Here is a 22,537-nt window from a genome sequence, read left to right on the forward strand (position 1 = left end):
AAAAGATCAATGAAATGAAAAGTTGGTTTTTAAAAAAGATAAACAAAAATCAACAAACCTTTAAGGTTGACTAATAAAAAAAGAGAGAAGACCCAATAAATAAAATCAGAAAAAAAAAGGGGACATAACTGTGACCACAGAAAATACAAGGAATCATGAAAGACAATTACAATCACATGTCAACAAATTGGAAAACCTAGAAGAAATGGAGAAATTCCTGGACACTTACAAGCTACCAAGTTTGAACCATGAAGAAATAGAAAACTTCAACAAACCAATAGCATGTAATAAGATAGAAGCTGTAATAAAAAGTCTTCCACAAAAGAAAAGTCCAGGACCTAATGGCTTCACTGCTGAACTCTACTGAACATCTAAAGAACTAATACCAATTCCTGCTCAAACTCTTCAAGGAAATTGAAAAGGGTGGAATACTTTCAAATTCATTCTACAAGGCCTGCATTATCTTGATACCAAAACCAGACAAAAACACAACAAAAAAAGAAAACTACAGGCCAATATCATTGATGCAAATATATGCAAAAATCCTCAACAAAATCCTAGCAAACTAAATTCAACAATATTTTTTAAATAAATTACAAAGATCATTCACCATGATCAAGTGGGATTCATCCCAAGGATGCAAGGATGGTTCAACATGCACAATCAATAAATGTGATACATTAACAGAAGCAAGAAGAGAAACCATATAAATCATTTCAATAGATGCTGAAAAAGCATTCAATAAGTTGCAACATCCCGTTTTTGTAAAAACCCTCAACAAAGGGTACAGAAAGAAAATACCTCAAAATAACAAAGGCCTAACCCTAGGGCCAACATAATATTGAACGGGGAAAACTTGAAAGCCTCTCCTCTAAGATCTGGAACAAGCCAAGGATGCCCACTTTCACACTTTTATTTAACATAATCCTGGAAGTCCTGGCCAGAACAATTAGTCAAGAGAAAGAAAAAAAGGGCATCCAAATTGAAAAGAAGAAGTCAAATTAGCCTTATATGCAGACCACATGATCTTGTATTTAGAAAAAGCTTAAGACTCCACTAAAAAACTGTTGGAACTGATAAGCAAATTCAGTAAGTTGCACGATACAAAATCAAGATTACAAAAATCAACAGCATTTTTATACTCCACCAGCAATCTGAAAAATAAATCAACAAAACAATTCCATTTACAATAGCTGCAAAGAATAGAAAACACCCAGGAATCAATTTAACCAAATATATGAAAGATCTATACAAGGAAAACTACAAAACACTGATGAAAGAAATAGAAGAGGCCATAAAAAAATGGAAGGATATTCCATACTCATGGATTGAAGGAATTAATGTTGTTAAAATGATAATAATACCCAAAGCAATTTACAGATTCAATGTAATCCCTATTAGAACACGATCAACATTTCTCACAGATGTAGAAAAAAAAAATCCTCAAATAAATTGGAACCACTAAAGACCCCAAATAGCCAAAGCAATCCTGAGCAAAAAAACAAAGCTGGAGATCGCACTAACTGACTTCAAAATATACCATACAGCTATCCAATCAGCATGGTATTGGTGTAAAAACAAGACACACAGACCAACAGAACATAATAGGGGACCCAGATATAAATCCACACATTTAAAGCCAACTCATTTTCAACAAGATGCCAAGAACATACAATGGGGACAGGGCAGTCTTTTCAATAAATGGTGCTGGGAAAACTGGATAACCATATACAGAATAATGAAACTGGCCCACTATCTCTTACCATATACAAAACTCAAATCAAAGTGGATTAAAGACTCAAATCTATGACCTGAAACTATGGAACTACTAGAAGAAAATGTTGGGGAAATGCTCTAGGACATTGGTGTGGACAAATATTGTCTGTGTAAGACTTTAAAAGCACAGGCAACAAAAGTAGAAAGAGACAAATGGGATTACATTAAGCCAAAAAGCTTCTGCACAGCAATGGAAACTATTAACAAAGTGAAGAGACAACCTACAGAATGGGAGAAAATATCTGCAAACTATCCATCTGACAAGGGATTAATAACCAGAACATACAAGGAGCCCAAACAACTCAATAGCAAAAAAACTCCAAATAATCCAATTTTAAAATGGGCAAAGATTTTCATAGACAGTTCTCAAAAGAAAATATACAGATGGCCAAAAAGCATGTGAAAAAATGCTCAACATGACTAATTATCAGAGAAATGCAAATTAAAACCACAATGAGATATTGTCTCACCCCAGTTAGAATGCTTTTTATCAAAAAGATGGGGAATAACAGATGCTCCAAGGATATGGAGAAACAGGAACTCTTGTACACTGTTGGTGGGAATGTAAATTAGTACAGCCACTATGGAAAACAGTGTATGAAGGTTCCTCAAAAAAATAAAACTATAACTACCATATGATCCCACAATTCCACTATTGAGTAAATATCTGAAAGAGAAGAAATCAATATATCAAAGAAATATCTGCCCCCAGTATATATATACAGGAAATATTATTCAGCCATGAAAATGAATGAAATGCTGTCATTTGCAGCAACATGGATGGACCTGGAGGTCATGATGTTAAGTGAAACATGTCAAGCACAGACAGACAAATATCATTTGTTCTCACCCATACGTGGGTGCTAAAAAGTGGATCTCATGAAGACAGAGAGTAGACTGGTAGTTACCAAAGACCAGTAAAAGGATGAGGGAGGAGGCGTGAAGAGAGGTTGATTAATGGGCACAAATATACACTTAGAAGAAATAAGACCTGGTGTTGAGAGATATCAATAGGGTGACTCCAGTTAACACTAATCCAGCGCACATTTCAAAACAGCTAAAAGAGAGTAATTTACACATTCCTAGCATAAAGAAAAAAATAAAGTGATAAATATCCCAATTACCCTGACTTGATTATATGAATGTCTCAAATTACCATGTGTAACCCAAAAATATGTACATCTCATATGTACCAATAAAAGTACATAAACTTTTTATTTATTTATTTATTTAGAGGCAGGGTGTTGCTCTGTCACCCAGGCTGGAGTGCAGTGGCATGATCTCAGCTCAGTGCAATCTCCGCCCCTGGGCTCAAGTGATCCTCCCACCTCAGCTTCCTGAGCAACTGGGACCACAGGTGCACACCACCACACCTAGCTAATTTTTTGTATTTTTGGTAGAGATGGAGTCTCACCACGTGGCCCAGGCTTGTCTTGAACTCCTGAGCTGAAGCAATCCTCCCACCTCAGCCTCCCAAAGTGCTGGGATTGCAGGTGTGAGCCACCACATCTTGCCAAAAGTAAATAAGCCTTTTAAAAAAGAAATGAATAAGTGAAAATACAATAATCTTTTCTGGCTAGGAGTAGTGGCTCATGCCTGTAATTCCAATTGCTGAGGTTGGGGGATTCCTTGAGCCCAAGAGATAGGGGTTGCAGTGAGCTGTGATCATGCCACTGCACTCCAGCCTGAGTGACAGAGTGAGACCCCAACTCAAAAACAAAAACAAAAAAAACTGTTCTGTTTGGATGCTGGAAAATTACATTAAACGATCACATACTTTATTAGCTAGGTTTTCTTGCAAATTTGCAATATTTTCTGTCTTCTCATCTACAGTCTCCTGGAGAAAGTCTTTTTCTTTATCAATAACACCAATGGTCTTTTTCATTACATGAGCCTCCTCATCCTGTGAAGTCATCTTAAGGTTTAGTTCATCTACAAATGAAAAGAAATGTTTGTTAGACAAAGTACATTAGGATTAGCAGAAACAAAATTTTAAAACATTTACCTATCTTTTCCTCCAGTATTTTAATTTGTGCTTGGGCTGATTCAAGTTCACCTCTTTTTATGGAAAGTCGGTGCTGATAGTCATCAACTGACCGCTGTAGCTGCTCATTTACTATCCTAAAGAATCAATGGACAAAAACAAATGGTATTCTTTATCTCTCATAGAAATACGTTTAAAAAATGAGATTTCTTAAAAATATTTTGATGTCTTATTTTTAAAGTTTGCTATTTTTTATTTTAAAGCTCCTCCAGTATAATCTATGGCATTATATATTATTATTTCTTGCTGTCCACTATTCTTCTCCAAAATGGTTCCATCTTCCTAAAAATAATATAGTATAAAAATCAAATTAATTGTGTGCTCTTTTCCAGTAGCTTCTTGGTAGTTTTAAAGCTCTTCTTAGTTTCCTAATGTTAACCCCCTCTCCTTTAAATCTTTTTCCAATAGTGGAGGCAAAGGAAAAATCCTGTTCTTACAGTATGACCTGGCATTTCAAAGCACTATCCATAAATCCTAACCATCTCAACCAGTGAGCTCTTTTTTTTTGTTTGTTTGAAGCAGGGTCTCCCTCTGACACACAGGCTGGAGTGCAGTGGTGAGATCTCAGCTCACTGCAACCTCCGCCTCCTGGGCTCAGGTGATCCTCCCACCTCAGCATCCCTAGAGGCTGGGACTACAGACATGGACCACCACACCTGTCTAATTTTTCTATTTTTAGTAGAGACGGGGTTTTACCATGTTGCCCAGGCTGGTCTCAAACTCCTGAGCTCAAGCAATCCATCTGCCTCGGTCTCCCAAAGTGCTGGGATTACAGGTGTGAGCCACCATTCCCAGCCCTGACCTGTGAACTTTTAATATTGCTTCTTATTCTGACTTTTTGGCCGGGTAGTCAAATGGAGTGACAGAAAGCAGGGAAAGTAGGCATTTCCTGCAGATTGAAGACTTGGTTCAGGGAGCAAAAGAAAGGATGTACAGTGGCCTACATGGTTAACGACAAAGATGATTTCAGAGAAATCTGTTACTGATCAGTAGGATTATTTGTCAGAAGTAACGTTCCTGGAAGGTTTAACAGTAAAAATTTGCTTTCATGTCATGCAGAGTCTTCAGAACACTTTTAGCCCTGACCTGAGACTTCACAATCCTGCCTTGCTGAAAAGACATGGCTCTCACCTCAGAGTATTTATTAGGAATTTCCATGGATTCCTTTTAGGCTTCCTTTTGAGGAATAAGACATGGAAAAAGATACTGAGGGTAGCTTAGCTTAGAATCGCCTAAAGGGAAGGAGGTTTGAATTCCAAAACCACGAATAAGAAGGGACATCTTTATAGGAATGAAGAAGTTTTACTGGCAGTATTGAGGTATTCTGAAAGACAAAACACATGACCCTGACTGTTCTAATAGCAAGTGAATGATGATCAAGAGGTAGGGAGGAGAGTCAAGTTGGGACTGATTTATTTAGATTTGCAAAACTAAACAAAACCAAGTTAGAAAGACATTAGGTTCAAGCAATCTTACTTCCTAAAATTATGTGTGAGGTTCAGGTTCAGGTGACTGCACCGTATTCACACTATTCCTAAAAGCTAGAACTGCTGTTCCATGGGATATAACAACAGAGAGTGGTACTTTGTACATATTAGCTCATTTATTCCTAGAACAGTAACCATAATTAGGACAGTTCCATAATTAGAACTGTTATCCCAACTGAATACAAACAACAAAAAAAACTTGTCCAAGGTCACAAAGAAAGTAAGGGCAAAGAAAATATGCAAATTAAGGCTAGTCTAACATTATAACAATGTTCTTCTACTACATCATAATGCCTTCTTTGCAGAATATAGGAAGGCCAACCTCCTCTACGTGAAAGAGAAAATGCCTGCCAGGAAGCTATACGGAGTCCTTTCAAAAACAGAATGGCCCGCAGAAACCCTAATGAAGGACACTGAGCAGTTGGCAGTGCTTGAAATTCCAGGTAGAAATGTAAAGACTGCTTTATATCTAACTTCATAAAGCAGGGTGATGTCCTAATGAAAGTGGGGTTGACAAAGGCAGGATCACATCTTGATTGATATATATACATATAAAAGAAGCCCTTAGGTGGGCCCTAAAAGTAGCTTTGTCTTTTTATATTCTAGGGTAGAAAGAGAAGAAAACAGAGACTAGATACCAGACCTTCAATGTAACTTTTCCGACCAAAGTTTTGCTAAGATAAAGGTCCTCTCAACGAAACAGTTGAGGTGTAAAAGTCATAGGAAAGAATAGTTGAGTGACTGCCATTATTAGTTGTTCATAATCGTGTTTGGAAAGGAAATTTTGAGAATCAAGTTAGGAAAAATGAACCAGTTTCTTAGCTTCGAAAATGCTATAAACGTAGCAAAGGGAAGTAACAACTTCTCACCAGAGAGTGAAGCAATAAAAATGAACTTAAGTTCTGGCTCTCCACTTAGCAGATGTGACTGGGTAGAGGTCCATCTCTTTGAGATTCAAATTCCTCAGTTATATTGTATTACATGGAGCTACACAAGATCTCATTTAGGGGACAAAGGTAATTATTTCCATCATGATGCAGTAAATTTTAAACAAAGACAGCATCTTAAAGGATCCTCTGTTCATAAGAAGTGTTCAAGTTCTAAAATGGAGCTAAAGCACCATCTAAGAAAGGAAAGATGGGTTTGGAATTTTAATGGCCTATTAGAAAAAAAAAAAAAAGACAGAGACTGATGTGGTATCCCTGTTTTTATTTTAGATTTCTCCCAGGAGTCTATGGTTATAGCCTACCACTAAGAAAGATGAATAAGTATCATCTCTTGATCAGCCAGAGAGGGAAAAGAAATTAGGACTGGATTTTCTTTTAGATTTCTGGATGGGGATGATGGTTGTAACTAGTGGCCCTAGATCCCTTGACCCTTTCAATTCTAGATCCACAAACTCAGCCATCCTCACTCAGGGTTCTGGTTCCTCTTCCTGTCCTGGTAGAAAAAAAAATGTTAGGAATGCCCAGAAGACAGTTCTTAAGCATCCAGATACCTTATGAGTCTTCTTTGGCTTATCTAAAATGGTCCTCTCTTGAGCCCAGGAGCTCAAGAACAGCCTGGGCAACATTGTGAGACCCTGTCTCCACAAAAATTTTTAAAAATTAGCTGAGTGTAGTGGTGCATGCCTATAGTCCCAGCTACTCAGGAGGCTGAGGTGGGAGGACTGCTTGAGCCAGGAGGTCAAGGTTTCAGTGAACCATGATTGTGCCACTGCACTCCAGCCTGACAGAGTGAGACCCTGTCTCAAAATAAGTAAAATAAAATAAAATGGTTATCAATTACCTTAACAAATAAATACTTCTCATGGGAGACTAGTTACATTTGGTTTTCTGAATACACCTAAAGAAATCCTAGTAAAACAACTAATATATATGGGATAGACTTTATGGGTCATTTCCAGGAAAATCTCCTACAGCATCTATTTGATCCTAGATAAGAGTATACCCTCTGGTTTTGAACATACACAGATAAAGACTAAGGTGAACTGAGGACAGTCTGACAGTAGTTTCAGCTGCAGGATTCTCATTGTTTAGAGCCTCATAGCTGGCAGTTGTGAGGCTTAAGGATGTTTACTAGGGGGTTGACTGAGAAAACTGAATTGTCTAACTGGGCTGGAAACAATTTTTCCTTGAGCAGGGGTTGACAAACTACAGCCGGATGCCAATTTCTGTAAGGCCTGAGTGGTGTAAATGGTTTTTACATGTTTAAATGGTTTTTATATGTTTAAACGACTAAAAAAAATTTTCAATAGAAAATTATTATTTAGTGACATATGAAAATTATATGAAATCAAAATTTCAGTGTCCATACCACACTACTTCATTTTATATATTGCCTAGGGCTACTTTCAAGCTACAAGGGCAGTGTTAAGCAGGTGTGACATAAACTATACAGCCGGCACAGTCTAACAGGGTGTCCAAGCGAGATAATACAGTCACAGGTTCTTAGGTTCTGTTTCTGGTTGGGCCAGTAAAGTCTCTTCCTCAACCCTCTGTTTCGCTTATTACTAGAGACAGACTAAAAACCATGGCTTCAGGCTGCTGAAAGCCTAAAACAAAACAAAACAGACAACAACAAAATACGGTGGGTTGGATAAGCTTAGTCTAAAATATTGACTCTTGTCTATTTACAAGGAAAAAAAAAAGACTGTTGACCTCAGCTCTAAAGACTGGCTAGCATGCTCTGGGGGACTAACCTTCCCGGGTAGACAAAAGTTCCTTTACAGCATTCTGTAGCTTTGATCTGGGGTATAAAATGCCAGATCTCATTAAATGCTGTAATTAAAGGGAGATGACAGTAATTTAACTTTAAAACATGGTTAAAAGTGAGATTTTATATTATGTGCTCTGACAACAGACAAAGAAACTAGACAAAAGATTCTCTATTTGGACAATTAAACTATGCTTAGGTCGGGCGTGTGGCTCACACCTGTAATCCCAGCACTTTGGGAGGCCCAGGCGGATGGATCACATGAGGTCAGGTGTTTGAGACCAGCCTGGCCAACATGGTGAACCCCTTCTCTACTAAAAATACAAAAGTTATCCGGGCATGGTGGCAGGCGCCTGTAATCCCAGCTACTCGGGAGGCTGAGGCAGGAGAATTGCTTGAACCTGGGAGGTAGAGGTTGCAGTGAGCCAAGATCGTGCCACTGAGCTCCAGCCTGGGCAACAGAGCAAGACTCCGTCTCAAAAAAAAAAAAAAAAAAAAAGATTATGCTTGATATAGAAAAGCCTGTTTGTTGGTAATAAAATGTGGTGGAAAAAGCCTGAAGCAGGAAGGGAAAAAGAAGATGGGTACCTCAGGGGGATGGAAAGGAACATATGCCTTATCTATCTGAGACAGTCTCACTCTGTCACCCAGGCTGGAGTACAGTGGCATGAGCACAGCTCACTGTAGCCTTGAACTCCTAGGCTCAAGCAATCCTCCTGCCTCAGCCTCTCAGGTAGCTAGGGATATAGGCACATGCTACCATGCCTGGCTGACTTTTGTATTTTTTGCAGAGATAAGGTTTCACCACATTGCCCAGGCTGCTCTTGAATTCCTGGGCTCAAGTAATCCTCTCACCTTGGCCTCCCAAAGTGTTGAAATTATAGGCATAAGCCACCATGCCTGGCCCTGACTCTCAGCTTCTTAAATGTCTTCATGTCAAGGAAAAGAGAACATGATGTGATCAAAGGGGTAGCAAGAGCTCTATTAATCATACTGAAAGTGGCAAAAGGTTTAGATAATGTAGTTTTACTTCCCAAGAGTGCCGGGTATCATGGTTTGTATTTGGTTTCGCTTTAGACTTGGATTCAATGGTTTCAACTCATGGTTCTACCAATACTTACTGATATGGAGAATATGATTGATACACTTTCCTAAGAGACAAGATAAGTCATATTTTTCTGTTAGAGCAAAACAAAGTTATGAAATAATGCCATATCCCCAGGTTATACAAGGTAACCTGGTAGAAAGGTAGACAAAAATTCTCACAATGGCCCAGTGACTGAATTACTCCTAGGTGAGGGAAGAGGCTGATTGAGCTCATAAGAGAAAAGGATATTAGTAGTAGTACAAGAAATAAAACTCCAAAGGAGCTATAGGCTAGGTTATCCAAGAAAGGGCACTGAGAGCTCTGCCTTCTAAGACTGGAAACAGCCTCCTGTGAGGAAAAGAGGTGTTTCAGCCATAATCTCAAGGAAAAACAAAATGGATTACATGCTAGATCCAGTCAGCTGGACACAAAAGTGACAAGTGAAATTCTGGATGACAAGAATATGTCATGTTATCTGTACTTTAGAGCTGAATCCAGACATGAGCCAGAGGAGATACCAGTCCGTTCAGCTCTCCTCTTACAGAAAAAAAGCAAAGAAAAAAGCAGTATCTACTTTAGTTCTTCCTGAGGTCTAACCTATCAAAACTATCGTCAGAGAAGCAAAAGAACAAAACTGGAGATGCTCTTTATGAGTCGCTAATATAGTATTCCTTAATTAACTAGACACACCCAGTTCTTGGTCTTATTTCATTAAGTCATTAGACAATCAGAGAACCCTTATGAACTACAGTCTCAGACTTTTCTTTTCCTAATTCCTTTGATTCTCGTATTTGCTCTGTTTACTATACACTTTTGTGATTCCTAGTTTTTTGTATATTGGAACTATGTCTTTTTTCTCATCATTTACTTTTGTTCTTTGGAGTTCTGGGTGACTTTCATCAGTTTGTTTTTTCTATTTCACCAACTCAGTTTTCTGCCAATATCCAATGCCATTCACTAACTTTTCAGTTTTAATTTGTTAAATCTTTTTTTTAAAGTGTCATTACTATAATCCTTTCTGATCTCAAGTTGTCGCTGTTTCATGACTAAATGTTTCACAGATGTAATGTCTTGCTGACATTTGAAAATCTTTTCCTGATTCTGACTGCAAATGTAATTTAGAGAGAGGTGTTTCCTCAGATTCTTCAGAGTGGTCCCCTTATTCCGACCTTCAGTATCTTGTTACTTATTGCAGCTACTCTGACCAGAAAAAAAGCTTTGTTTGCCTTTTGTTTCCTTGAGTCTTCTGTATTCTAAATTAATTAATGACTAACCAACAATCCAATATGCTAAGGTAAATGTTCTACTTATCGTATTTCTCAGCCCCATATTAGTCATCTAAACCTTTTGATTTTATGTAAAAAGTGTTTCTTAAATTTGGTCTCTGTTCTCTAAGTTCATTACCACTGCTTCAGTCCAGATCCTCGGTCTCCTTTTTTTGCCATCAATCTCTAAGACTTGAAATCCATGTTCCATATTTCCACCAAAGTTAGCTTCCTAAAAGGAACACTATTCATATGTCTTACCTCCCTACTTAAAAACTTCTGTTTCTAAGTCAGAAAGGGTTAAAAATTGGAAATAAATTCTTTGACTTTACGTTTCACTGAAAGAGGCAAGAAAGAGAAAGAAAATGGCATAGGTAGTAAAAAATTCTGTAATTTTCAGTATCTTACACTATGAAATACAAATGATCTGAAGTATTTAAGAGGATTTCAAAAGGAAGAAGGTTGAAAAACTTTGCCTGCAATCATATTAATCTGTGAAATTTCTTTTAAAAAACACAGATACCCAAAACCTACCCCAGTAGATTCTCAGTGAATTAGAACCTCCCAAAATCAGCCCCTTAAATTCATACTTTTCAAAAGCTCCCAGGTGAGTCTACTGCAAAGCCAACTTCTAAAACTACTGCACAAAGGCCCAGTTCAAAATGCCATGGTTATAAACTTTACATAACCACAAACACATTCCCAGAAATGAAATTAGAAAATTTCGAATAAACTTACCTAAGTGAGTTCACCTCTGTTTTCTGATGAGATGAGTCACCAGCCACATGGCTAAATTTTTGAGCTTGGACTTTTAATTTGTTCTCTAACGACTCTATTGTTTCTTTCATTATTAACACTTTAGACTTTAATTCATATTTTTCGCTTTCAAGCTATAATTTAAATAAAAAAACAGTAGGTATATATCTTAATACGTTAATGATATTTTTCTTAGGCACTCTTTAATAATATTTCCAGAAGAAAACTAAGAAAATAAATTTATTTTTAAAAAAACTTTATAAGTCATGTGTACAGTTTAGGTTCTAAGAGTCAGAATGGGTGTAAAATTTCTTTTTCCTCACTACCATTAAAGATACAAACAAAATATAAAAAGCACGAAGAGAAAAGAATATATCTATAACAGCAATGAAACAGGAAGGAAACCACTGGCAGAGTGAAAATTTTGGGGAATTTCTAAAACACAATAAGTAAATAGGACTGAATTGAGGGGAAAAAAACACAGCACAAAACACTGTAACCCAAACACAAAGTGGGCAAGATCTATGTGAAGAAACAGTATAATTTTCCTGAAAAGCACAGAATATAACCTGACATAATGTAAAGGCACACAATGTTTCTTGATGGGAGCACAATATTGTAAATACACTAAAATTTCCTCAAATAATAGTAAATTCAATGGAATTCCAATACAATTCTAACACAAGCTTTTTAAAAATGGGGATGGCTTAGATTTGATTCTAAATTCATTTACAAAAAAAAAAAAAGAAAAAAACAGGAAAAATTTTTGGAAAAAATACAAGTATACTTGCTTTATGAGATATCAAAACAAACTATAAAGTTATTATATGGGAGGCCGTGGTGGGCATATCATGAAGTCAAGAGATGGAGACTATCCTGGCTAGCACGGTGAAACCCCATCTCTACGAAAAAATACAAAAAATTAGCTAGGCGTGGTGGCACATGCCTGTAGTCCTAGCTACTTGGGAGGCCGAGGCAGGAGAATCGCTTGAACCCTGGTGGCAGAGGTTGCAGTGAGCCGAGATCACGCCACTGTACTCCTGCCTGGGCAACAGAGTGAGACTCTGTCTCAAAAAAAAAAAAAAGTTATTATAATTAGAACAGTGAAGATTTCACATACAAATGCGCAAGCAAATTTATGAAAGTGAAAACAGTGAAAAATATCATGCACAGATGTAAATTTAGAAAAGATAGCATTTTTGGGAAGTAGGAAAAGGATAAACTTAAAAATAAGAGTAGGGGGCTGGGCGTGGTGGCTCACACCTTTAAGCCTAGCACTTTGAAGGCCAATGCAAGAGGACCACTTGAGGCCAAGAGGATTGCTTGAGGCCAGGAGCTCGAGACCAGCCTGGGAAACACAGTGAGACCCTGTCTCTACAATAAAATTTTTTTTTTAAATTAGCCGGGCATGATGGTATACCTGTAGTCCTAGCTCCTAGGGAGGCTGAAGAGGTGGGAGGATTGCTTGAGCCCAGGAGTTGGAGGCAGTGAGCTATGATCATACAACAGCACTCCGGCCTGGGCAACAGAGCAAGACTCTGTCTCTTTAAAATAAATAAATAAGTGTAGGGACAAACAGTCACTGGAAAAACAACTTAGCTGGATTTCTTCTTTATTTTACATACAAAAATAAATTCTAGATGGGAAAATGACCTACATTTAAATTTTAAAACCAATAAATATTAGTAATAAATGTAAGTCTTCCAGTTAAAACTGTGGACTGACGACACATATTTTATCTCCCCTCCCTATGAAAGCATTGCTAAAATGACAGTAAAGGAATAAGAATACACAGCTCTAGAAGCGAGGTTTTTAGAAGAAAAAACTGAAACTGATGTTTGTATATTCAAAACATATTTAAAGGCATAAGTCAGAGATATTGGAACTCTTGACAAAAATTAGCAATAGGTTCAATGAAAACCAGGTAACAAAAAGCAAAGCAAACCAAAACAAAGTCAATTACTAACAAAAGGAAAAAAATTTACAAGAAAAAAGAAGATGGATCAGTCACCACTACTCCATCACAGCACAAAAGCAGCCACAGACAATATGTAAATAAATGAGCAAAACCATGCTGCAAAAACAGACTGGAGGCTGCATTTGCCCTGGGGATCATATTTTGCTGAGCTCCATCATATCTGGTACATATCTAGAAAGGGAATTGTTGGCTCATAGGGTATGCCTTTGCTAGATAACACCAATTTTTTTGGAACAGATATGAAGTTTGCACTCCCAGGAGCTACACATATTTGCTAATATATGTTACAACTTGATAATTTCTAATGCCTTGATGTAAAATGATTTTACTGTTTTAATTTACATTTCCCCCATTATTGAGGTAGAATATCTTTTATGTTTATTAGCCATTTGTAATTTCTTCCTCCATAAAGAGTTTATTCACATCTTCTGTTGAGGCTTTTTCAGGGGAGGGGGATTAAATGTGTAGCAAATTGTTCTATCAGTGGCTTATCTTTTCAATTTATAGTTAAGTAGATAAACAAAGATTTTTTTTTGCCAATGTGGTCCTATTTATCAGTGTTTTCCTTTAAGGAATAAACTTATTTGTGTTTGTGTCTTGTTTAGGGGCACACATTCTGGCACCAGACACCTGCTAGCTGTGTGATCTTAGGCAAGTTTCCCCTCTGCCTCAGTTTCCTTATTTGTGAAATGAGGACAATATTAGCATTTACTTTATATGACTGTTATGAAAATTAAAATAATTGGGTATAAAATGTTGAGAAAAGTATCTGAAACATAGTGAATGCTATATAAATGACTGATATTATTATTTCTCCAAGGTCAAAAAGATCTTCTGCACCTCTTTTAAAAATGTAGTAATATCTTGAACATTCAAGGCTGTAAGTAACCTTTAACTGATTTTTGGGTGTGGCATATTTGAGTTAGGATCCAATTTTTTCCTTTTAAAATATGAATAGCCAATAGTCTGAGAAACAATTAGTGAATAATCATTCCTTTTCCCACTGATCTGAGTTACTTCACAGATCAAATTCTTACATTTGTGGGTTTGCTCTCTACTGGGTTTGATCAGTCTCTCCCAATCCCTGTTGTTTTATTATGTTTTTGTTTTTTTTTTGAGACGGAGTCTTGCTCTGTCTCCCAGGCTGGAGTGCAGTGGCGTGATCTCGGCTCGGCTCACTGCAAGCTCGGCATCCCGGGTTCACGCCATTCTCCTGCCTCAGCCTCCCGAGTAGCTGGGACTACATGCGCCCGCCACCACGCCCAGCTAATTTTTGTATTTTTTTTTAGTAGAGACGGGGTTTCACCGTGTTAGCCAGGATGGTCTCGATCTCCTGACCTCATGATTCGCCTGCCTCAGCCACCCAAAGTGCTGGGATTACAGGCGTGAGCCACCACGCCCAGCCTTTTTTTTTTTTCTGAGACGGAGTCTTGCTCTGTCAACCAGGCTGAAGTGCAGTGGCATGATCTCAGTTCACTGCAACCTCTACCTCCTGGGTTCAAGTGATTCTCCTGCCTCTGCCTCCCAAGTAGCTGGGACTACAGGCGCGTGCCACCTCACTTGGCAAATTTTTGTATTTTTAGTAGAGATGGAGTTTGACCATGTTGGCCAGGCTGGTCTTGAACTGCTAACCTCAAGTGATCCTCCTGCCTCTGGCTCCCAAAGAGCTAGGATTACAAGCGTAAGCCATCATGCCCAGCCTATTACGTATTACTATGACTCTAAAGGCTTCACATCTGGGAGGACAAGTCTTGCACCATGTTCTTCTTTAAAACTTCTATGTGATTCTTGGCTTTTTGCTTTCAAGTAAATTTTAAGATCTATTGTCAATTCTTCCCCCTCACCCCCTGCCCCCCACACTCTTATTGGGATTTCAGCTACAGCTACCTCAACTCTATAGATCAAGTTGGGGAAAATTTATGTTATTTTTATAACCTTTTTTATAAACCTGATATAATCCTCCACTTATTTAGGCTTTCTTTAATGACTTTCAATATGGTTGCATAATGTTTCCTATAAAGATTCTGTAAATTTATCCATAGGTAAATTGTATTATTCATGACTACTAAAATTGTATGCATTTTCTTTTTATTTATCTTGCTTGGGATTTGTCATGCTTTTGGAATTCATTTTGAATCAGGGGGTTCCTGTGTTTTCATATCTAGAAAATCATCAATGATTATCTCTTCAAATACTCTCTCTCCCACATTCTATTATGTCCTCCTTGAGTCCTAACTAAATATTAGTCTGAATATTAGATCTTCTCAGGCTATTCTCCAACATTTTAACTTTTAAAATATTTTCTTATTTCTTTGTTTCTTTCCAATGACTTCTAGTACTTTCTTCAGATACATTTTCCAGTAATTAATATTACTGCTTTTAGCTTCTGGTCAAGCTGGAGTGATAGAGACCAGATTTACTCTTCCGCCTGAAATAACTAAAAAGTTGGATTAGATATGTGAAACAATGGTTTTCAGGACAATAGGCATCAGGCAATGATGACCGGTGACCCCTGAGAGACAGGAAACAAATGTGATGAGCTTTACATTTGCTCCAACTTATTGCCTGGAGAATTTCCAAACTGTGACACAGGGAAAGGAACCGATATGGAACCCAGTGGTCTGCCCCAAGTTCAGAAGACAGGCATGACAGTCAAAGAAGGCCAAGGCAGCTAAAGTTTGCAGGACAGGTATTAGAGGAGAGGTGCAAAGAGTCAGAGCTCCACAGATCTATAAAGGGTACCCTTTAAGTTTTCGGCTGAGTAGAGCTCAGCACAGAGTAAACTACCCAAGGCCAGGGAAAGAACCACGAACAAATTAGAGGGAACAATACTCAGAGCTCATGCAGGGCCAGGAAAAGTTCCTGTGCCCATCAGTCATTTGAAAATCTCATAATTCATAGGACAACAGGTAGCGTACTCAAAAGGGTTTTATCTCAGTAATGAAAAAAAATTAGTCCAAGACTAAAGGCTACTTTGATCCCACCTAACAAAGCTTAACGGCAAGACTGAAAAGGATCAGGCTACTTCCATATAATTTAAGTGCATCCCAGAACAAACCTCAATAGTATTTCATAGTAATACAAACTATCTAGCAACCAAGAAGGTAAGATTCACAATGTCTGGCATCCAACCTAAAATTAAATTACCAGGCACACATAGATACAGGAAAATATAATCCATGATGAGGTGACACTTCAACCAACTCAGATGACAGAATTAGAAGGCAAATATATTAAAACAGTGAAGGCATAGTAATAGAAGCCAGCCAAAACAAAACACATCAAAGGTTGACAAACTATTGGGTACTATGCTCACTACCTGGGTGATGGGATCAATTGTACCCCAAATCTCAGCATCACACAGTATACCCATATAACAAACTGTACATGTACCCCTGAATCTAAAATAAAAGTTGAAATTATAAAAACAGAAACATACCAAATTGTTAAAAATCCTATCTCCAGAGAGAGTAATAAAGAATGGAAGTGAATTTCTCTTTTTACTCTACGTCTGTATAATTTTTTTTTTCTTTTTTTGGAGACAGGGTCTTGCTCTGTCACCCAGACTGGAGTGCAGTGGTGTGATCACAGCTCACTGCAGCCTTGAACTCCCAGGTTCCAGTGATCCTCTTACTTCAGCCTCCCAAGTAGCTGGCACCACAGGTGCATGCCACCATGCCTGGCCAATTTGTAAATTTTTTGTAGAGATGGGGTATCACTATCTTACCCAGGCTGGTCTCAAAATCTTGGGCTCAACTGATCCACCTGCCTCACCTTGGCCTCCCAAAGTGCTGGGATTATAGGCATGAGCCACTATGCCTGGCCTATATGATTTTTTTATAACAGCAAAACAACAATAATCATAGCTAATACCTACTAAGAGCTTACAATATGCCAGGCACGCTTCTAAGTTCTTTATATGTATTAACTCATTTAATTTTCACAAAAACCCTAAGGAGTAAGTACTAGCACTATTCTTACTTACGAATAAAGAAATCAGGGAACAGAAAGGTCAAGCAACTTGCCTGCAGGTAATAGGAGGCAAAGATGGATCTGAACCCAAGTAATCAGCCTTCAGAGTACACACTCCTAACTGCTGTTATACAGCTTTTCTAGTATACTATTTTGTGATTTTTTTTTGGAGTTGTAGTCTTGCTCTGTTGCCCAGGCTGGAGTGCAGTGGCACTCATCATGGCTCACTGCAGCCTCTAATTCTTGGGGTCCAGTGATCCTCCCACCTCAGCCTCCCAAGCAGCTGGGACTACAGGTGTGCACCACCATGCCCAGCTATTGTAATTGTAATTGTATAAAACAGTGTATTAGGCCAGGCGTGGTGGCTCATGCTGTAATCCCAGCACTTTGGGAGGCTGAGGTGGGCAGATCACGATGTCAGGTCAGGAGTTTGAGACCAGCCTGGCCAACATGGTGAAACCCCGTCTCTACTAAAAATACAAAAAAAATTAGCCGGGCATGGTGGCACGCAACTGTAGTTACAGCTACTCAGGAGGTTGAGGCAGGAGAATCGCTTGAAGCTGGAGTTGGAGGTTGCAGTGAGCTGAGATTGTGCCACTGCACTCCAACCAGGGCAACAGAGCGAGACTCCATCTCAAAAAATAAATAAAATTAAAAATAAAATTAAAATTAAAAAATAGTGTATTAAAACTGTAATTGACATAGTTATATAACACAAGATACCTCAAATCCAGTTTGATACATTACCTGATGATTAACACATGTCAAATGTTCAGTAGTTTTCTCTAATTCTGATTTTCCAAAAAGACTCACTTCTTCAATATGCTGAAAAAGAATGTTAAAGAAAATGTTCATTTGTATCAGATAACAAAACAAAATCACCACAGTAAGCAATGTAAGTCTACAGCTCTATTATATTGTATTTGTCCTTTCATAAAACACAGAAATGTTTTAGAAAGAAAATCATTAGACATTTTACAAAAATGATGTTTTTGGTTTAAAAAAGGCACAATAGGTTCTCATCTTTTACACTCTCTACCTCCATGTGAGATTGTAGTAGAAGACATAGATTAGTAAGGATTCATTTATAAAGATTTATACAGATTAATCCATAATAGCACAACTATAAAAGGACAAAACCAGCAGGTTAAATAAAAAGCTCAGGAGTATGCCCTCATAAGAGGAGATGTAAGAGAAACAAAATGCAAAGGAAGACAAGATCAGAAAGACACAGGAAACACAATACTACAAGGCCATGCAAGAGATGCGAGTTTCAATAAGGGGCTGGTCAACAGTATAAACACAGGGACTATTTTTCTGGTTACATTACTTTATCCAACTTACTGCTGCTAAGTCTAGGATAAGCAATATAACTTGGTGTTCACTGAGAGTTTTTCTAGCATGGATTCATTTCCATCCTTGTTATTCATTAAAAAAGAAACAGACACATCTGATGTTCAGATTACACATTTGGTTGAAAGGGTCACTGTATTGTATGTATTTATTTAATCGCTCAACTAGTATTGAGTACATACTCTATACCAAGCACCAAGCAAGGTATCAAGAATATAGTAGTGAGTAAAGCGGATGAAGTCTCTGACAGCATAGCTACTGTAGCTTAGTAGAAAAGACAAAACCTAAATAAGAGCTCAAAATAAAATCCATGAATATTCTGCTAGGAAAAGGAACTTTATGCCAAAATATCAAAAGGGAATCTAGATTCTAGGGTTCATTTCCCATCAAAAGACATGATGTTTGGCCTGGACTTAAAGGATAAATAGGAATCAGCTAGACAAGAAGAGTGGAAGATGTGAAGGAATCTTTCAATAGTCTATGTAGAAGGCTGGTGGCAAGAAAAAGTCCATTAAGCCTGGAGTCTTGTGAACAGGGGAGATGAGTTTAGAGGAAAGAGGCTAGACCTTGAGGTAGGCAAAGGCCAATCACTGAAGTCCTCGAAAACAGTTAATGGATTTTAAATAGGAAGTGATATGATCAGATTTATATCTCTGAAAGATAACTCTGACTTCAGTGTGAAATATCGATTTAAGAGAGGTAAGGCTAGTACAGGGGCCAATAATACAATAATGCAGGTGAGGCAGAACAATGACCAGAACAGGATGGTAGCAGGGGAACAGAAAGAAGTAAACAAATTCAAGACAAAGTAATGTGAGCTCAGAAGCCAGATTCCTTGTAACTCATAGCTGGATGACCTTGGGCAAGTTATTTAAACTCACTGTAACTCGGAGACATCATCTGTAAGCAGTACCTATTAAAAAAGGCTATTACAGGTCGGGCATGGTGGCTCATGCCTATAATTCTAGCACTTTGGGAGGCCAAGGTGGACCCCACCTGAGGTCAGGGGTTTGAGACCAGCTGGCCAATATGATGAAACCCTGTCTCTACTAAATCGCTTGAACTTGAGAGGCAGAGGTTGCAATGAGCGGGACTGCCCCTCAAAAAAAAAAAAGAGGCTATTGTGAAGATTTGAAGATTCACTGAGACAACCCATGTAAAAAGCACGTAATAGAACAGAGCCTCTCACATGGGAAGGGCTTAATACATGTTAAATATTTTTCAAGAGATAGCACTGATAGGACCTGGTGATTGAGAGATATGAGCTTTCAGGGAGATCTTAGTGATGGATGATGCTTGGATTTGACAACTGGTTAGATAGTGGAATAATGGGAAACTCTGGAAAAGGTTTTAAGGATTGAGATTAGTTACACTTTTAAGTAAAAGATCTGTTGTAAACTCACAGAATCCTGCCTCCTACAACCCAGAAGGATTCTGATAATACAAATGTTGCTTTTTCCAAGTTTTCAGTACTACTGCATTTAAAAAATCCTATTTTTACATTCTTTGGTCATTTCAAAAGATATGGAAAAGGATAAGTCAGTAGCTTGTGCTAAAAGCTGCCATACTGCACAGAAGTTTCCCATTTGGCAATTTTAACACTTATTTTTATAAGAAAACACTTTCTGGAAAGCAGTATTCCAAAAGATTCCAATTAAAAGTATTCTTAAACTGTTATATTTAGGGTGAAACTTCAACTGAACATTGTGACATAAAGACTATGCTTATAATGTTTAAATGTTTTTATTTCTAATTTTAGCTGCTACTTTCAAAGCATTAATTCAATAATACTGATTGCAAATAAACTATGGACTCCATAATATTAGGATTTAGTACTTACAATGTGCTAATCATTGTTAAGTGCTTTATATGTATTAATATACTTATATTTTTGGAGATTATAAAAGAAACTATAAAGTACTGACCCTAGATATGGCACCAAATGTACAAGCAACTAAAGAAAAAAATAGCTAAATTGGACTTTATCCAAATTAAAAAATTTTGTTTTTCAAAGATATCACTGAGAAAGTGAAAAAATGACCCACAGAATGGGGGAAAGTATTTGCAAATCACATATCTAATAAGGGGCTGTATGTAGAATATATAAAGAACTCTTACAACTTAATAATGAGACAACCCAATTTAAAAATCGGCAAGGAATCTGAACAGACGTTTCTCTAAAAAAGGATACAAAAATGGCCAATAAGAATATGAAAAGATGCTCAACCTCATTAGCCTCAAGGCAATGCAAATCAAAGCCACAATGGAGACATTTCACACCCACCAGAATGACTATAATACAAAAGGCAGATAGTACCAAGTAATGGTGAGAGTGTGGAGAAATTAGAACTTTTATTCACTACTGGTGGGAATAAAAACAGCTTGGCTTCAATGGTTAAACACAGACTTACCATATGACCAGGAATATACCCAAGAGAAATGAAAATATATATCCAGACAAAAAGTTGTATACAAGTTCCTAGCAACATTATGGATGAATCTCGAAAACATTATGCTAATGAGAGAAGTCAGACATTTAAAAATCACATATCGAGTGATTCAATTTATATGAAATATCCAGAGCAGGAAGATCTATAGAGACACAGGTGGCTGCCCGTGGCTAAGAGGGGATGGGAGAAATGGGGAGTGACGCTAATGTGCTTCAGAGTTTCTTTTTGTGGTGATGAAAATGCTCTAAAATTGACTGTGTGATGGTTGAACAAGTCTATGAATATACAGATAGTCCCTGGTTTACATTTTTGACTTTGTTACGGGTTTATCAGGAGGTAACCCCAGTATAAGTTGAGGAGCCTGTGGACTTAACAATGGCTTAAGATTTTTCAATATAAGACTTTACAATGGGTTTACTGGGGTATTAAATGCATTTTTTCCGACTTACATTTTTTTACTTATGATGGGTTTATTGGAATGTAATCCCATTGTAAGTCAAAGAGCATCTATGCTAAAACCAATGAAATGATATACTTCAAGTGGGTGAATTGTATGGTATGTGAATATCTCTGTAAAGCTGTTACAAAAACAAACAAACAAACAAAGATACTGTCTTCCCATATGAGAAACTTCTGATTAAGTTCAGGGATTGGCAAACTTTTTCTGTAAAAAAACAGTAAATATTTTAGGTTTCATAGGTCATACTACAAAAGAAGCTAAAGATAATACATAAACAAATAAGCAAGGTAATCCAATAACATTTTATCAACAATGAAATATTCTTCTTAATCCATTCTTAGCTCACAGGCCATACATAAACAAAGTGGTCTGGATTTGGCCAATAGTAACTTCACAGGAAAATGTATATACAAAGACCTCTTTTTCTCAACAAATTACCTTTCAAAAACATGTCAATCTTCTTACCTCTAATTTTTCTCTTAAAGCTTCCTTTTCTGCCATAACTCTTCTTAAGTCAGACAACGCAAGTTCTTTTTCCTTTTCCATAAGACTAACAATATTATGGGGTGCTGTGGTTTGGGTGGATTCCTTTCTTAGGGCAGATAATTCTTCCTGAGCCTTAAAGAATGAAAAGATATAAATTAAAAAGGCACTTTAGTAAAAGATATAAATAAAAAATACTTTGGATATGTTTCCAGTTAAAAAAGGCATACTGAACACATGCTACCGTCACTCTCTTCGCAAATCCCAACAAAATGAGAGAAGGATTAAAATAGTAAGAATAATAAAACAAAAAAGACAAGGGGATTGAGGGAGGCACCAGCCACAAAATGTTGGAAACTAGACAGCAGACAGACAAGCAGGAAGTAACTAGGCAGACCCCAAGAAAGCTGAAATCTAAGCTAGCAATGGGGAAAGCCCAGAAGTGGATCAATTTACACTGCAGAATTCCCCCCAAAAAACTCATTAAGTGACTCTTTCAACGTGACCTTTAACTTGCATGCCTCCTCCCCTTCTCAAAATAGCGGTAGGATTTCATGGGAGATGGGTATGTTAACAAATTTAGGTGACAGACACCATGCTTTGCTCAGACTTACCTTGCCCTCTAACAACTGAGGCTTTGTTAATGGGGCCAAGCTGAATACCAATTCCCTCTTCCTAGAGTACAGTATTTAGAGACTAAGTCCTAAATAG

At 37.5% G+C, this 22,537-nt stretch overlaps 1 protein-coding gene across 3 annotated transcripts in view; it reads right to left on the reverse strand.

Moving 5' to 3' along the window:
- CEP135 (centrosomal protein 135) overlaps window positions 1-22,537 on the reverse strand; it is an 84,454-nt gene that overhangs the window by 30,157 nt on the left and 31,760 nt on the right. For all 3 annotated transcript variants that reach the window (XR_010111976.1, XM_003806480.6, XM_055111530.2), the window contains 5 exons: window positions 21,809-21,961; window positions 17,828-17,905; window positions 11,113-11,264; window positions 3,782-3,897; window positions 3,554-3,708 (listed from right to left, as the gene is read on the reverse strand). Coding sequence is in view for 2 of the 3 variants with exons in the window: in XM_003806480.6 (XP_003806528.3) it covers window positions 3,554-3,708; window positions 3,782-3,897; window positions 11,113-11,264; window positions 17,828-17,905; window positions 21,809-21,961 (654 nt within the window). In the remaining variant the exon portion in view is untranslated. The remainder of the gene's footprint in view (window positions 1-3,553; window positions 3,709-3,781; window positions 3,898-11,112; window positions 11,265-17,827; window positions 17,906-21,808; window positions 21,962-22,537) is intronic.

This window comes from Pan paniscus, chromosome 3 (genome assembly GCF_029289425.2).
Source record: "Pan paniscus chromosome 3, NHGRI_mPanPan1-v2.0_pri, whole genome shotgun sequence".
NCBI lineage: Eukaryota > Metazoa > Chordata > Mammalia > Primates > Hominidae > Pan > Pan paniscus.